Source organism: Suricata suricatta, chromosome 12 (genome assembly GCF_006229205.1).
Source record: "Suricata suricatta isolate VVHF042 chromosome 12, meerkat_22Aug2017_6uvM2_HiC, whole genome shotgun sequence".
NCBI lineage: Eukaryota > Metazoa > Chordata > Mammalia > Carnivora > Herpestidae > Suricata > Suricata suricatta.
Genome location: NC_043711.1, coordinates 14,245,573 through 14,262,740, shown reverse-complemented (window position 1 = coordinate 14,262,740; position 17,168 = coordinate 14,245,573). Strand labels below are relative to the sequence as shown.

The 17,168-nt window shown below is 46.9% G+C and overlaps 1 protein-coding gene across 3 annotated transcripts in view; it reads left to right on the top strand.

The window, feature by feature from the left end:
* SUGP1 (SURP and G-patch domain containing 1) overlaps positions 1-15,580 on the top strand; it is a 31,148-nt gene extending 15,568 nt beyond the window's left edge. For 2 of the 3 annotated variants that reach the window (XM_029918625.1, XM_029918624.1), the window contains exons 8-14: positions 4,891-5,246; positions 12,200-12,306; positions 13,161-13,338; positions 13,769-13,875; positions 14,756-14,901; positions 14,983-15,112; positions 15,382-15,580. In XM_029918625.1, the coding sequence (XP_029774485.1) occupies positions 4,891-5,246; positions 12,200-12,306; positions 13,161-13,338; positions 13,769-13,875; positions 14,756-14,901; positions 14,983-15,112; positions 15,382-15,408 (1,051 nt within the window). In that variant the 3' untranslated portion in view covers positions 15,409-15,580. The remainder of the gene's footprint in view (positions 1-4,890; positions 5,247-12,199; positions 12,307-13,160; positions 13,339-13,768; positions 13,876-14,755; positions 14,902-14,982; positions 15,113-15,381) is intronic. The other variant, XR_003901381.1, reaches the window with a different exon arrangement.
* Positions 15,581-17,168: the final 1,588 nt, after the last annotated feature.

Sequence of the window (17,168 nt, the reverse complement as noted above, 5' to 3'; positions counted from 1 at the left end):
TTGGTGTTGTACATTCTGTGAGTTTAAACAAATGTACAATGACTTGTATCCATCGATACGGTGTCATACAGGGTATTCTCATTGCCCTGACATCACCCACGTTCTGCCTATTTATCCCCTTTTCCTCCGTAACTCCTGGCAACCACTGATCTTTTTACTGACTCCATAGTTTGTCCTTCAAAATGTTATATAATTGGAGTTATATAGTATGTAGTCTTTTCAGATAGCCTTCCTTGACTTAGTAACGTGCATTTCAGGTTTAGCCCTCCATTTCTTTGTATGGCTTGACAGTTCATTTCTTTTTAGCACTGAGTGATATTCCACTGTCTGGATGGACCACAGTTTGTTTACCCATTCAGCTACTGCAGGACATCTTGGTTGCTTCCAAATTTTGGCAATTGTGAAGAAAGCTGCTGTTAACATCTGTGTGCAGGTTGTTGGGTGGACATAAATTTTCAACTCTTGGGTAAATACCAAGAAACGTGATTGCTGGAGTGTATGATATGTTTAGTTTTGTGAGAAACTGCCAAACTGTCTTCTATAATGGCTGTATCATTTGCATTTTTCCCAGCAATGAGTGAGAGTTCCTGTTGCTCCACATGCTTGCCAGCATTTGATGTTCTCAGTGTTTTGGATTCTAATAATGTGTCGTGGTATCTGAGTGTTGTTTTAATTTGCATTTCCCTAATGACCTGGGATGTAGAACATCTTTTCATGTGCTTATTTGCTCTCTCTGTATCTTCATTGGTGAGGTGTCTGTTAAAATCATTGGCCCGTTTTTTAATTGGGTTATTTGTTTTCTTACTGTTGTTTTTTGTTTTTAATGTTTATTTATTTTTGAGAGAGAGAGAGAGAGAGCGAGCGAGCGAGCATGCACACACACAAGCAGGGGAGGGGCGGAGAGACAGAGACTCAGAATCTGAAGCAGACTCCAGGCTCTGAGCTTTCAGTGCAGAGCCTGATGCGGGACTCGAACTCACAAACAGATCATGATCTGAGCCGAAGTCGGGTGCTTAACCAACCGAGGCACCCAGATGCCCCAGTTTTCTTACTGTTCAGTTGTGAGAGTCCTTTATATATTTCGTCTCATCGTCCTTTGTCAGACGTCTCTTTTGCAGATATTATGTCCCAGTCAGTGGTGTATCTTCTCTTGATACTGTCTTTTGCAGAGCAGGAGTTTTAAATTTTAATGAAGTTCAGCTTATGAATTTCTTTCATGATTATGACTTTAGTGTATCTAAAACGTCATTGCCATCCATGAGGTCATCTAGGTTTTTGCCTATGCTATCTTTTAGGAGTTTTATAGCCTTGCATTTTACATTAATTGTGACTCATTTTTAGTTAATTTTTGTGAAGGATATGAGGTCTGTGTCTAGATGCATTTTGTTTCGTTTTTTCGTTTGTTTTGGGTTTTTTTTTTTTTTTTTTGCATGTGGATGTCCAATCAATCCCTCCGTACCATTTGTTGAAAAGGAAGTTTTTGCCTCATTGGACTGTTTTTGCTCCTTTGTCAAAGATCCGTTGACCATGTTTATATGGGTTTATTTCTGGGCCCTTCTTCATCTGTACTGTTGATCTATGTGTGTATTATTTCACTGATACCCCACTGCCTTGATATTGTAGCTTACAGTAAGCCTTGAGGTCTGGTCATGTCAGTCTTCCAGCTTCATTCTTGTTACAGTAATGTGTTGGCTATTCTGGGTCTTTTGTCTCTATGTAAGCTTTAGAATCATTTGTTGATACCTACAAAATAACTTGGTTGGGATTTTGACTCAGACTGCATTGAATCTATAAATGAAATTGGAAAGAACTAATGTTTTGACAATACTGAGTCAAGGAATATGTCTGCATTTATTTAGTTCTTTTGAATTCATCAGAATTTTCTAGTTTTCATCATATAGAATTTGTATACATTTTGTAGACTTACACGTAAGTACATCATTTTTTTGTGTACTAATATAAATGGTATTGTGCTTTTAATTTCAAATCCATTTGTTCATTGCTGGTGTGTAGGAAAGAAGTTGACTTTTTTATATTAACCTTGTATTCTACAGCCTTGTTACAATTACTTATTCTAGGAGTTTTTAAAACATTTTGTTCTGAGAATGTTTTTTTTTTTTAATGTTTATTTTTGAGAGAGAGTCTGTGTGTGCACGCAGGTGGGAAAGGGGCAGAGAGAGAGGGAGAGACAGTATCCCAAGCAGGCTCCGCTCTGTCATCGCAAAGCTCTATGTGGGGCTCGGTCCCATGAATCGTGAAATCATGACTCAAGCCAAAATCTAGAGTCAGATGCTTGACCAACTGAGTCACTCAGACACCCAGAGAGAGAACCTTAAACAGGCTCCATGCCCAGTGCGGAGTCCAGTGGGACTCAGTCCCATGACCTTGGAATCGTGTCCTGAACGAACCAGAATTAAGTGTCGGATGAGTAACTGAATGAGTGACCCGGGCGCTCTAGTTCCAAGAATTTTTTACTATATTTTTTCTACATAGGTGATCATGTTATTTGTAAATCATTTTATTTCTTCTTTCTCAGTCAGTATACCTCCTGTGTGCATTAGCTAAGACTTTCGATACAGTGTTGAAAACTTTGGGGTGAGATATCCTGGCCTTGTATCCTAAGTGGGGAAACTTTTAATTTGTCACTGTTAAGTGTGATGTTAGCTGTAGGGTTTTTGTAGATACTCTTTATCAAGTCGAGAAAGTTCTCCTATGTCTGTAGTTTACTGAATGTTTTTATCACAAATGGGTGTTGGGTTTGGCCAAAGGCTTTCTCTGCAGCTATTGATATGATCATGTTAAACCAGTTTGGCATGCTTGGAATAAATCCCACTTGATTGTGATGTATAATTTATTTTAATTTTCAAAACATTTTATTTTGAGATATGGTTGACATGTAATATATAGTTTTAGGTGTACAATACAGTGATTTGACAATTATACGCATTACAGATGGTCACTATGAGAGTGTAGTTACCGTGTATTACCACCCAAAGTTATTACAACGTTATTGGCTATGTTTCTTATGCTGTGTTTTTCATCCCCTTGACCGACTTATAACTGGAAGTTTGTATCATCATCATTTTCACCTATTTTGCCTATTTCCCCATCTCCCTGTAATTCTTATACATTTGTAGATTCAGTCTGCTAATATTTGGTTGAGGATTTTTATAGCTATGTTCATAAGAGATATGGATCTATAGTTTTCTTACAAAATCTTTGGATTTGGTATTAGGATAACTGAATAAGTTAGGAACTACTCTCTCTGCTTCTGTCTTGTGAAAGGGACTGTAGAGAATTAATGTAATTTCTTCCTTAAGTGTTTGGTATATTCACCAGTAAACTCATAGGTCTGATACTTTTTTGTTTTTGAATGGTTCTTACTTAATTTCTTTTCTTTTTTTTTGTTTTCAAGATTTTATTTTTAAGTAATCTCTATACCCAACATGGGCCTTTAACTCACAACCCCTAGGTCGACTCACTGAATAGCTATGTGCCCCACTCAATTTCTTTAATAGAAATAGGTCTGTTCACATTGTGTATTTCTGGGGTGAAGAACTATGGAATACAAAGGAAATGCCACCATCTCCCTGTTCTTCAATGCCACCTTTGGTACCAGTGTTAGCAAGACTGGGATCCTTCTGCCTTTTCCTGGCTCTCATGGAGACACATAGAAACAGTCTTTGGGGGGCAGGCACCTGGGTGGCTCAGTCAGTTAAGCGTCCAGCTTTGGTTCAAGTCATGATCTCACGGTTCGTAGGTTCAAGCCCCGCGTTGGGCTCTGTTGGGCTCTGTGCTGACAGCTAGCTCAGAGCCTGGAACCTGCTTCGGATTCTGTGTTTCCCTCTCTCTCTAACCCTTTCCTGCTTTCACTGCCTCTCAAATATAAATTAAAAAAACAAAAAGAAAGAAACAGTCTTTGGGGTTTCTTTCTACTATCATTCTTTTGTATGAAAAGAACTTACAGCATCCTTGAGCCTGCCCACTGCTTTGTAGCACAGTATTATGCTGGGACCAGAACCTCCAGGTCCATGAGTACAGGCCTAGCCCCTCTTGTTGAGACCTGTGTAGCCCATGCTGTATCCAGATTTTGCTGTATGGACCTGAACTGTGACTCTTCCCTCTGTTGTGGGCCCCAGAAGTGGGACTTTCAGCTTAAGACCTACGTAATTGAGAGATGCTGGGCAGGTACAGAGGGAGCCATAGTTTCTGCCAACTCTGAACCCAGCACTGCCTGCTTCACACTTGGGACTGGGGTTAGTTGCAGGGGGCCGGGAGGGAGGAACCAAAGGGACCCTCAGCTTCCAGTGAGGTGGGGGCTCTTGCCTTTCAGTTGGAGTACAGTCTCTATCCATTCCGAGTTTTGTTTTGGCTCCATTTGCTATTGATGCCTCTCAAGGATACATCAGAGAGAAGCACAGATGTGCCAACCTGTCAGGTTTGGGACAGATCTTGCCTCTTCTCGCACCAGTTGTCTCTCCCAACTCAGGATTTCTTGAAGGCGCCAGTGTGCTCAACTAGAGCAGCAGGGGAGGAAGCCCTACAGAGCCTGAGGAAGGTCTGAGAGAGCCCACCTCTTTTCTTTTGAAACAGGAGATCAATTATGTTGTGATGGGTGTCTGACAGTGCTGACATAGGGACTTTGGCCAGTGGCTCATAGGAATGACGTGGTGACAGTCTGTGAGTATGTCACACTGTTCCTCAAGCTTGGGCCACTGGAACCAGCAGCCACTAAAGCCTGGCAGTAGCAGAGGTCATGGTGGAGACCTTGACCCTCACACAACCCTGGCTAACCTGAGCATGTGAGCACAAGGCCCAAGCTGCTCCTGCCTAGAATCAGGCAGGGGGCTTGGGCCCAGCTGATGGTGTGCCCCCCACTCTCCTTTGCAGCTTTCTATACGAACCCAACAGCCAAGGGTACAAATACTACCGCCAGAAGCTGGAGGAGTTCCGGAAAGCTAAGGCTGGCCCCACAGGCACTCTCGTGGCACCTGACCTCAGCCTGAAACGCAAATCCCCTCCTGAGACCCCATCAGGGTCCTTACCCTCAGCTGCTGCCTGCCCTGCCTCATCTGCCCCCTCGCCTGCAGTCCCCCCAGCTCCAACCATCCCTGGGAAGCCGGCCACCACAGCCACTGTGAAAAAGAAGCGAAAGAGCCGGTGGGGGCCTGAAGAGGACAAAGTGGAACTCCCACCCGCCGAACTGGTACAGAGGGATGTAGATGCCTCTCCCTCACCTTTATCAGGTGGGCTGACCCCCTTCCCCCAACTCTGTCAGGACAGTCACGCTTCTTTCACTGAGCGTAATATTTCCAAGGTTCATCTGTGTCATAGGATGTGTCAGTTTCATTCCTTCTTATGGCTGAGTAATATTCCATTTTATGGGTGGACTGCCCTTAATTTATCCATTCATGGATGTAAGCACATGGGTTGTTTCCACCTTTTGGCAACCATGAATAGTACTGCTGTGAACATTGGTCTGCAAGTACTATTGGAGTCCCTGATTTGATTCTCTTGGGTCCATACCTAGGAGTGCAATCACTGGATCATATCATAATTCTGTTTAACTGTTTGAGGGTCCACCAGACTATTTTCTGTTCCTCCCGATAGTGCACAGCCTTCCCATTTATCCACATCCTTGCCTTTTTATAATCACCATCCTAGGAGGTATAAAGTAGAATCACATTTCCCTAATGTCTGATGGTTTTAAGCATCTTTTCACATACTAATTGGTCATTTGTATAGCTTATTTGGAGAAATGTCTATTTTAGTCCTTTGCCCACTTTTAAATCAGCTTGTCTTTTTGTTCTTGAGTTGTATGGGTTCTTTATATGTTTCATATATATATATGGTTTGCAAATGCATCCTCTCATCCTGTGGATTGTCTTTTTACCCCCTCAATAGTGTCCTTTGATGCACAGGACTTTTAAATTTTGACAAAATTCGGTTTATTTTTTCTTTTATTCCCTCTGCTTTTGGTTTCATTTATGAAACCAAAGCTAAATTCTAGGTCATGAAGATTTGCCCCATGTTCTAAGTTTTTTATGTTTTGGAACTTTGATCTATTTTGAGGTAATTTTTATATATGATATAAACTAAGGATCCAACTTTATTCTTTTGCCTGTGGAGATCCAGTGTTCCCAGCACCATTTGTTGAAGAGGCTTCTCTTTCCCCATTGAATGATCTTGACACCCTTGTCAAAACTAAATTGTCCATAGATGTAAGGGTTTATTTTTGGGCTCTGTTTTCTATTATACTGGTTTGTATGTCTGTCCTTAGGTCAGTACCAACTGTTTTGATTATTATAGCTTTGTAGTAGGTTTTGAAATTGGGAGCATGAATCTTCCAACTTTGTTCTTTTTCAAGCTTCGTCTTGAATTTTCAGATGGGCTTTTCCATTTCTGTAAAAACAGCTGGGATTTTGATAGAGATTATACTGAGTCTGTAGATTGCTTTGGACAGTATGGACACAGTAACAATATCTAAGTCTTCCTTACAACAAATACACCACCACCACCACCAACAACAACAACAACCAGTCTTCAAGTCTGTGCACACAAGATGTCTTTCCATTTACTTAGGTCTTCATTAATATTTCACCACATTTTTTAGTTTTCATTGTATGTGTCTTATACCTCCTTAGCTAACTTTATTCCTAAGTAATTTATTTTTCTAATGCTTTTTAAAACAATTACTTTTAAATTTCTCTTTTAGGATTATTTGTTGCTAATGTATAGAAATACAACTGATTTTTTTGCATGTTGATTTGGATCCTTCAACTTTCCTGAATTTACTTATTGGCACTGACAATCTTTTCATGGAATTTTTAGGTTTTTCTGCATATAACTAGGATCATGTCATCTACAAATAGAGATCATTTTACTTCTTCTTTTCCAAGTGGGATACCTCTTACTTCTTTTTCTTGCCTAATTGCTATACTTAGCACTGCTAGTACTATTTAAATAGAAGTGGGGATAGTGGACATCCTTGCCTTGTTCTGATCTTAGGGGGAATGTCTTTAGTCTTTCACTATGAATCTAATGTTAGCTATGTTTTTTTTTTTTTTAAGTTTATTTTGAGATAAAGAGAGAATGAAATGGGGGAGGGGCAGGGAGAGTGGGAGAGAGAAACCCAAATGGCTCCAAGCTATAAATGCAGAGCCTGACACAAGACTCAAACACATAAAACTTAATGTTCATTTTTGAAACAGAGAACATGAGTGGGGGAGGGGCAGAGAGTGGGAGAGACACAGAATCTGAAGCAGGCTCCAGGCTCTGGGCTGACAATACAGAGTCCAACACAGGGCTCGAACTCACAGGTGCTTTTTATATGTGACCTTTATCGTGTTGAGGAAGTCTCTTTCTGTTCCTAGTGTATTGAATGTTTTTATCATGGAGGCATGTTAGATTTTGTCACATGCTTTTTCTGTATCAGTTGAAATGATTGGATTTTTTTTCCTTTAGTCTATTAATGTGGTGTGTTACACTGGTTAGTTATATTGAACTAGGCGATATTATGGTTTGTAAGAAATATTTATTTGTTCATAATTACTGGCTCACAGCTCTCCCAAAACCCTTGGAATTTCCTGAGCAATAAGAGCAACGGAAGCATCTTTTGTTATATTATTTGGTGTCTATCCTCAGTTCATGAAAATGCTTCAGAGCCACAAAGGTGGAATGGGTGTCTGTCTTATTATTAATAAGCCCCTTTCCACCACAACAGGATTTTATGTTACTGAGGTCACTTTTGGAAAGCACCTAAGGATGGGGGCTGGTTGCTGGGGGAACAAACCATAAATAGAAGGTTGGAACATTCAGTCCCCTGATTTCCAGAGAGGGGCCAGTGGCTGGAGGTTGAACTGATCAGTGATTAGTGAATTCATTAATCATACCTATGCAGTGAAGCCTCCATAAAAACCCAAAAGACAAGGTTCAGAGAGCTTCCAGGTTGATGAACACGTGGAGGTTCAGGGACAGTGGCATGCTCAGCAAGAGCACAGACGCTCTGGGTGCTTTCCTCATACCTTGCCACGGTGTTTTTTCTGCCTGGCTTTCCTAACATATCTTTTTATGACATATAAGTAAAGCAATAATCTTGTAAGTAAAATGTTCCTCTGAGTTCTATGAGCCACTCTAGCAAATTAATTGAATCCAAAGAGGGGATTGTTCAAACCTCTGATCCAGCCCAGTCAGAAGGTTAGGTGATGACTTGGACATGCAGTTGGCATCTAAATTTGGTCGGGGAGGAAGGAGCAGTCTTGTAAGACTGACCCCTTAACCCATGATGTCTGATGCTACCTCTTGGTAGTTGGTGATAGAACTCAGTTAAACTAGGGACACCCAGCAGGTATCTGAGAATTGCTTGTTGGTGTGGGGAACACCCCCCATCCACCCACCATACACACATGCACATTTGGAATTGGTATTGGAACTCTATTTAAGGGGCACCTGCGTGGCTCAGTCAGTTGTGCGTCTGACTTTGGCTCAGGTCATGATCTCATGGTTCATGGGTTCGAGCCCCGCTTCAGGCTCTGTGCAGACCGGTAGCTCAGAGCCTGGAACCTGCTTCAGATTATGTGTGTCTTTTTCTCCTCCTCCCCTGTTCACACTCTGTCTCTCAAAAATAAATAAATGTAAAAAAAAAAAAAAAAGAAGAAGAATTCTATTTAAACCACCCTTGCGTTTCTATGATAAATCCCACTTGGTCATGGTGAATAATCCTTTTACCATGCTATCGTATTCGGGTTTGCTGGTATTTTGCTGTGGGTGTCTGCATCTGTATTCATAAGGAATATTGGTCTGTAGTTTTCTTGTGGTGTCTTTGTCTGCTTTTGGTATCAGGGTAATACCAGCGTTGTGGAATGAGTTAGGAAATGTTCCCTTCAATGTTTTGGAAGAGTTTGAGAAGAATTAGCATGAATTATTCTTTTAAATGTCTGGTAGAATTCACCAGTAACACCATCTGGTTCTGGGCTTTTCTTTGTTGGGAGGTGGTGTGTGGGCATGTGTGTGTTTGAAAGATTTATTTATTTTTGAGAGAGTGCAAGCAGGGAAGGGGCACAGAGAGAGAGAGGGAGACACGCAGGGCTTGAACTCACAAACCATGAGGTCATGACCTGAGTGGAAGTTGGATGTTTAACTGACTGAGCCACCTAGGCGCCCCTCATCTCTTATTTTCTAATCTTTCTTGGTCATTTCCTCTTTAATCTATTGATCGTTTATGACTATTGTTCAATTTCCACATGTTTTTGAGTTTACTAGTTTTCTTCTGTTACTGATTTCCAGCTTGATTCCATTGTGATCAGAAAAGATACTTTGTGTGATTTCAGTCTTTTAAAATTTATTAAAACTCATTTTGTAGTCTAAATGTGATCTGTCATAGAGAGTGTTTTGTGTGCACCCAAGAAGACTGTTCTGCCATTGCTGGGTTGCCTGTTCTGTGTATGTGTTAGGCCTCGCTGGTATAGTGTTTAATCTTCTATATCTTTCTTGATATGAAAAATCAGGTATTGCTATCTCTAGTTAACGATTGTAGAACTGTCCATGTCTTCTTTCGATTTTGTCGATTTTTGCTTCAGATATCTTGAGGCTCTGTTATTAGGTTAGGGTGGGGGGGGCGGTCCTTTTTTTTTTTTTTTTTTTTTGAGAGAGAGAGAGAGAGCACATGCACACATGCAAGTGGGGGAGAGGGACAGAGAGAATCCTTTTTAAAAATATTTATTTATTTATTTATTTATTTATTTATTTATTTATTTATTTATTTATTTTGGGAGAGTACCAGCGAGGGAGGGGCAGAGAGTAGGCTGACAGGCTGACAGCAGTGAGCCCGATGTGGGGCTCAAACCCACGAACCTTGAAATCATGACCTGAGCCAAAGATGGATACTCAACCAAGCCACCCAGGTGCCGCGAGAGAGAGAAAACGAATGAATGAATGAATGAGTGAATTTTTAAAAATTTTTTAATATTTATTTATTTTTGAAGGAGAGAGAGATGGAGTGTGAACAAGGGAGGAGCAGAGAGAGAGAGACACACACACAGAATCTGAAACAGAGTCCAGGCTCTGAGCTGTCAGCACAGAACCTGACAAGGGGCTTGAAATTACAGACCATGAGATCATGGCCTGAGCCAAATTTAGAGGCTCAACCGACTGAGCCACCCATACACCCCTGAATGAATGAATCTTAAGCAGGCTCCACAATCAGTGAGATCCCACGACCCTGGGATCATGACCTGAGCCAAAATTAAGAGTTAGATTCTCAACAGACTGAGCCACCGGGGTGCCTTAAGTTATATCTTCTTTCTGTTTCACATTTATCAATATAGAATATCCGTTTTTGTCTCTTGTAACCTATTTGGACCGGAAGTCTCTCTTGTCTGTTGCCAGTATGGCTGCCCCAGCTCTCTCAGTTGCTGTTTGCATGAAATATATTTTTCTGACCTTTCACTTTCAACTTATTTGTGACTTCGTATCTAAGACGAGTCTCCTGAACACGGCATGTAGATCGATCCTGCTATCTCCCTTAAGCTTTAAAGTACTCGAATTCACTCTTGTTATAGAGAGCTCAGGAAACGCATGATGATAAGCACCATAATTGCCACAGTCAGTTTTGCACAATCAACTCCAACATCTGCCTCCTTGACAGTCTCAGAGATGGCCAACATGTGGTCTCGTTTCTCATTTTCTACTACAAAACCGCCAGCAGAATTGGGAGTCTGTTGTCATCACATTCTGCAGGTGACTGAGAGAGGCTATCTCATGGCATCTGTCTCACTGCCCTCCACACAGCCTGCCCCGCATGCGGAACTCTCTCAACGTCCCTCACCCCTGGACGCACAGATACATAGAGGAGTCATACGTGCCCTGGTGCTGACACCTACATTTATTTGAAAAACATGAGCCAAGAGGGAACGTAGCTCACCCAAGTCACATGGCTAGCCTGTTGGCCTTGCCCATCCGGTATGGGGGTCATCTGTTCAGTGCCTCCCTTGTCCAAGGAGAAAAGCTAGTGAAGAGTCAAGTACTCATTGTGATTCCAGGTAGCATCTCTGCCAAGGCTTGAGGGTGCTTAGGGTCAGACTGCTGTCAAGTGCCCCCCTATAATGAAGTGTGCTCCTCTGTGAGTCCTGTTCTGAGGCGTACATGCCGCAGTTCTGAAACCGTGTCCCTGAGGTCTGGCCCCAGCTCCCAGCTGGTGAGGAGGCCTCCTCTCTGGTCTAGTGCTCAGGCACAGATTCTGAAGCCTCACATCCAGGTTTAGGTCCTACTGACCTGTGTCGTCCCTGGGAGGGTGTGAACAGCCCCCACCTGCTTGCTTGCTGGTAAAGTGGCCAGAGGAGAGGGATTGTGGGCACACTCCAGGCACACAGCAGGATGCTCAGACCTTGACTCCCTTGCCCTCTCCACAGGGCTCGCACACAGACGTTCCAGGAGGTCTTGGGTCAAGAAGCACTTGTAGGTGGTTCTTGCAGGTGAAGCCCCAGCCCTGATGAGCTGGGAGGACCTGGCTCTTTGCACAAACCAGAAGGGCCTCTGTATCGCTGTCTGCCCAGCTTCTCCTCCGCCAGGAGAGGGGTGGTTGTTTCCGCCACCCAGACGGGGCTGTCACAGCATCTTCATGTGGATTAGTGTTGCTGGCTCCAGCCAAGCTCCGAAGCTGATGCCAAATTAAATGTCAGTTGCTTTGAGGATGGTCGGCTGCCTCCCCGGAAGGAGCTAACAGAGCTATACACAGCTGAGTCTTATGCCAGACTCTGAACCCTGTGTGTCTACACTGGGTGTCTGTTCCCTGCAGGGCTTATTTCCAAGAGTCAGTGTATGAATGCACACACACACGGGCACGTTTGTATCTCTGCTTTCCTCTCTTTGTCTTTGCAAAGTCCCCATCATGTCACCCATTAGACATGTGACCGTGAATGAGGCCCTGGACCTCTAAGTTCTGATGTCATCATCTACAATATGGGGGTATAGAGCCTGCCTGGAGATGTCCTGAGAGGATGACACTATATGCACGTGATAGACCATGGTGAGGCCTCTGTGATCATTATGTGACACGGGATACCAACTGTTGTGATGTGAAGGCCTTGTGCCATGTGCGTTTAGTGCCTCAGATGCCGTCAGCACATGGGCGAGGTACCGCATGCAGGAGTAGCTCTGGACCTGTCCGTCTGTTGTTGACCGGCCTGTGTCTTATTTCCAGTTCAGGACCTCAAGGGGCTTGGCTATGAGAAAGGGAAGCCCGTAGGTCTGGTGGGTGTCACAGAGCTGTCAGATGCCCAGAAGAAGCAGCTGAAGGAGCAACAGGAGGTAAGTCTGTGTGACGCAGAGCAGGCAGGCTCCAAAGGGGTAATGGAGTATTGTCCCCCTACCTCACCTCAGAGGACAGCGGTCATGTTCTGTTCTTTCTGAGCCTCCCTGTGCCGGTTTCATCCCACCATCAGGGCAGAGGTTCTTGGGTAGCACGACCCTGTCACTGGCATTTCACCCCCCAAGGGCCCTCCCCAGCCTGCAGTTGGACCCAGAGCTCAGGCCTCACACTGCCTGGGCAGACCCTGAGGCAGAGGCTCCACAGCTACTCCCCCACACGCTCGTGGGCCATTCCTGACTAAGCAGTCTCCATTTTAAGCTCTCCCAGTGCCCTCCAACATCCAGTACAGGACAGGCCTGGCTAACACTGGGTGCCCTGAACGATGTGACAGATGCTCAGTTGGTGTTGCCTGTGTTGGGAAGAGGGCAGTCTTGGCAGGGAGCTCTATGGCCAGGGGCTTGGCCTCTCTGCTGCTGCTACAGACACAGCCTTGGTCCTTGGGGACCGCTCACCCTTGTCACTCCTCCAGGCTGACAGTCCATCACATCTCCCTCAACCCTTCCATGGTCAGGGGCTTGCGGTGCCCTCATTTGGTCTACAGCAAGGGTGCCCAGGATGTGCTGGGCTCCAGGCCAGATGCCACACTGGGTGAGGCAGAGAGGGTTTCTCCCTGCTGAAACAGGGATCCAAGGAACCCAGGGCATGCCCTGATACAGGACTTTGTGTCTTGAGTGCTTGCTCCAAGCCTTGTTCATATGCCTGCCCAGGGAGGGGGGAAAGTGGGAAAGGTGAGGGGGCCTGACATGCATAGGGAAGGTACATGGCCTTGCTCACTGGCATGTGCTGCCCGCAGATGCAGCAGATGTATGACATGATCATGCAGCACAAGCGTGCGATGCAGGACATGCAGCTGTTGTGGGAGAAGGCGCTTCAGCAGCACCAGCACGGCTATGACAGTGACGAGGAGGTAGACAGCGAGCTGGGCACCTGGGAACACCAGCTGCGGCGCATGGAAATGGACAAGACTCGGGGTGAGCCAAAGCCCACCTTGCGTGTGGGGGACAGGGTACCTAGGTGAGGTCTTGCCCTCAGGTTACTGCAGGCTCAGGAAGCCACATTCACCTGCCCAGGAAAGGCACCTAGAAGCACCACACTGGGGTCTTAAACCACCTGCCCAGCCTGTGAGGCCTTGGGCAAAACTCGGCTTCTCTGTGCCTCAGGTTCCTGAGAGAGGAAAAAAAAGAAGGTTCTTTACTAAGTGTTCACTGCTGTTTGACCATGGCACTCAGCGGGGCTGCCTGGAGTAGCAAGGGTTTGGGTCAGGGTCTCCACCATCTGCCTCAGTCCCCCACAGCCCCAGACTCCCCTACCTCCACAAGACTCATACCTGTGCTATGGGACCACTCAGCCTGCTCCTGCTGCCGCCTTTTCTCCTTTTACCTTTTCCTTTTCTACTGGCAGAATGGGCCGAGCAGCTGACAAAGATGGGCCGTGGCAAGCACTTTATTGGAGACTTCCTGCCACCAGATGAGCTGGAGAAGTTCATGGAAACCTTCAAGGCCCTGAAGGTGAGCCGGGAGTGTCCCCAGGCACCAGCCCCTGCTGTAGGCCTGTCCAGCAGGCAGCCCTTCCTGAGTGTCCCAGCCCCTCCTGTTCGCATCACGAGGCAGGCGCCTGAGGCAGCCTCCAGCCCCCCCCACCCCCCCGCCGCCCCTCCCCCCCTCCCCAACCCCCACCTTGTTCACAGGAGGAGCTGGGCCCTCTTGCCTCAGGAGGCATCTGTTTATGATAGACACCGTCTGTGAAGGGAATTAGCAAACAACAGCTCAGCTGCTGCTTTAGAAACATTTCCCAGGGCTTCAGGGAAATTCTGCTTTCAGCGGAGCCAATTAGGTGCAGTTTACAAGCAAAGTGTTTCTCAGGCAGAAGCCCCCGCGGACTGGGTTCTCCAGAACAAGAACTTAACATTCCTCCCATGCTGTCATCATGCTTGTGAGGAGAGACAGCTGACGGGGCACATCCCATGCCAGCTTTCGGAGGAGTTTTTAAAGCTGCTTTTGTATCACCTAAGGGTGGGCACCTTATTGACCACCTGTTTTAGCATTCTGTGTAATGAATTGCCCTCGGAACATAGGGCTTTTCTTTGCTGATGAACCGTTAATTGTTCCCATGGCGGGTGAGGCCTGTGTGACCCATCACCTTGCCCTCTCTGACTTGGCCACCAGGCAGCTTGGTATAAAGCCTGGCCCTGGGGACCCTGAGAAAGAGCATCGTGGTCTGTTTTCAAGGAGCTTGATTCTTGTGCAGAGGAGGCAGATGGGCAGGTGTCCCAGCAGCCAGTGAGGTGGTGGTTGGTGGGCAGTGCAGTGGGCGGGGGCTGTTCAGGCCAAGGCTGGGACCCGGACAGTTATGGCCCTGGCAGATGACAGCCACCTCCTTGCCCTGCAGGAGGGCCGAGAGCCTGACTACTCTGAGTACAAGGAGTTCAAACTGACGGTGGAGAACATCGGCTATCAGATGCTGATGAAAATGGGCTGGAAGGAGGGCGACGGGCTGGGCTCAGAGGGCCAGGGGATCAAGAACCCAGTCAACAAGTGAGTGTACACGCCCCCTACCACCATCCTGCTGGCACCAGCCTGGTTCCCTGCTTACTCAGCCCTGTCATTCCCCTGCAGAGGCACCACCACTGTAGATGGAGCCGGCTTTGGCATCGACCGGCCGGCCGAGCTCTCCAAGGAGGATGATGAGTATGAGGCCTTTCGCAAGAGGATGATGCTGGCCTACCGCTTCCGACCCAACCCCCTGGTGCGTGTGTCCCCAGCCTCCCGCACGGCTTCTGGCTAGGCTGTCCAGAGTCTTCACGGGGGTGGCAGTGCCAGGAACAGAGCTTCCCCTCCTTCCCCAGTCTAGCTAGGCCATGTCCCAGCAGCAACTCCACACCTCTCCACCTGCCCTCCTTCCTCTCTGGCAGATGTGAGCTCAGCTGTCCCTACAAGGTTCTGGACAGGAGGAATTCTGTGTTTAGCATTGACTCTCTCCCTTTCTCCCCTTTTGATCTTATTTGCCTCCCACAGAACAACCCCAGACGGCCTTACTACTGAGTATTCTAGAAAAACACACAAACGTATTTTCCAAACGACCGACCATCCCTGGACTGTGGAATGTTCCGGCCTGCATTTCTGCCTGCCCTTCCCGTTGTCTCGAGTGTCGTGCCGTGTATTAAAGTTCCAGTGCTTGCCCACCATGGCAGCCTGGTTTTGCCATCACCAGAAACCACTCCTGTGTTCTTAGCATCAGGGTGGGGCAGGGCAGATGGAGCTGGGATCCTGCCAAGAAGGCTCCCTAGTGCCTGAGGAACCTGAGAAAACCACCTAGACCCTTGTCTGCCTATGGCCTCCCCTCACATACCCCATCATCCTGGGTTAGAGCTGAGGGGAACATCCACGGACCCCCTGAGAGGGACTGGGGGCCGTACCTGCACCAGAGACATCAGGCACATCGCAGTGTAGCACTGTGCTGCAGGAGGAGGTTGGTAGGGGTCCCTAGACAGGCCCGAGACCTCAGAAGTGTGAGGCATGTTGACCCAGGGCACACCTATGCCAGTCACCTCACCAGCAGGTGGCGCTGATGACTCCCTCCCTGCAACACAGACACACACAGCACACCTAGCTTGTGACGGCTACAGGCTAGGCTCCCCCAGCTGCCCAGGGTCTTGCCATGGGGTGGACACAGAAGTCCCTGGGGCTCATGCCTTTTGGAGACAGCTTTGTGGACAGATGCAACCTATACTTCAGAGCCTGCCCATCACGTTTATGCAGAGACCACATGGGGCTCTTCCTCAGTTGCAGCTGCTGAGTGAGCAGTTTGGGTGGGGTCCCAAGAACCCGAGAGCCCTGCTTAAAGTATTATGGCTTGGAGATCTGAGGGACCCCCACAACTCCCCATCTGCCCACACATGAACTTGTGGGTCCTGCTCAACACCTGTGGGCTCGTGGGCTCTGAAAACTGTAGCTGGAGTGGGGTTTCTGGGCCAGCTTGCGTTCTCCCTGTGACTCAGTTAAACACAGCACTGACTGTTGTTAAATAGGATCTGCCCCCTGGTATGGCAATGAACTGAGACTGATACATGTTGTGAAGAGGAACTAAGTGCTGTCATGGAGGCAGCCTGGGGAGTGTCTCAATGGGCAGGGGTAGGGGGTATCCAGGTATGGGGAGTCTCCACAGCAGAGCCCAAGCTGGAATGATGTATGCCACCCTGTCTCCCTTCCAAGGACAGCCCAAAGCAGGGCAAAGGGGTGACATTCCCATGCATGGAGATTGCCCAGTTGGTCCCTGCGCTTGAGCACCAGAGTAGCTCTGGGCAGCCAGAGTTTCCAGGGATGGGGACTCCAGGCCTTAGTCCCAGGCACCTTGCCATCCAGGTCAAGGTCATCCCTCAATTGAATTCTCAGTGGCTGGGAGGCTTGCCAGACTCGGCCCACAGATTTTATTCCCAGGCAAGTGGAGAATTGGAAGAGATGGTTTCCAAATTCGGTGTGCTTGTGTAGGTGGCCCGTTCCAGACACAGATGCAAGGCCAGGTCGCTGGACCGAGCTAAACCAGACACCACTGGCCCCACAGGGTATCAGCCGGGCCAGATCTCTGGGCAGAGAGGGCTACCTGGAAGAGGGGACATTGGGATCTGCTTTATGGGGTGAGGAAATCCAACCTGCAGACAGGAAAGAGGCCTGGGGGGTGTTGGCACTGCTAGAGTTGGGAAAAGTCTAGAAAAGAGACTGGAGCCTCAGGTCAACCCAGAGGAACCTCAACTTCACAGGCAATAGGCAACTAGGGAGGGAGGCTGTCAGGTTGGTGGGAGGCT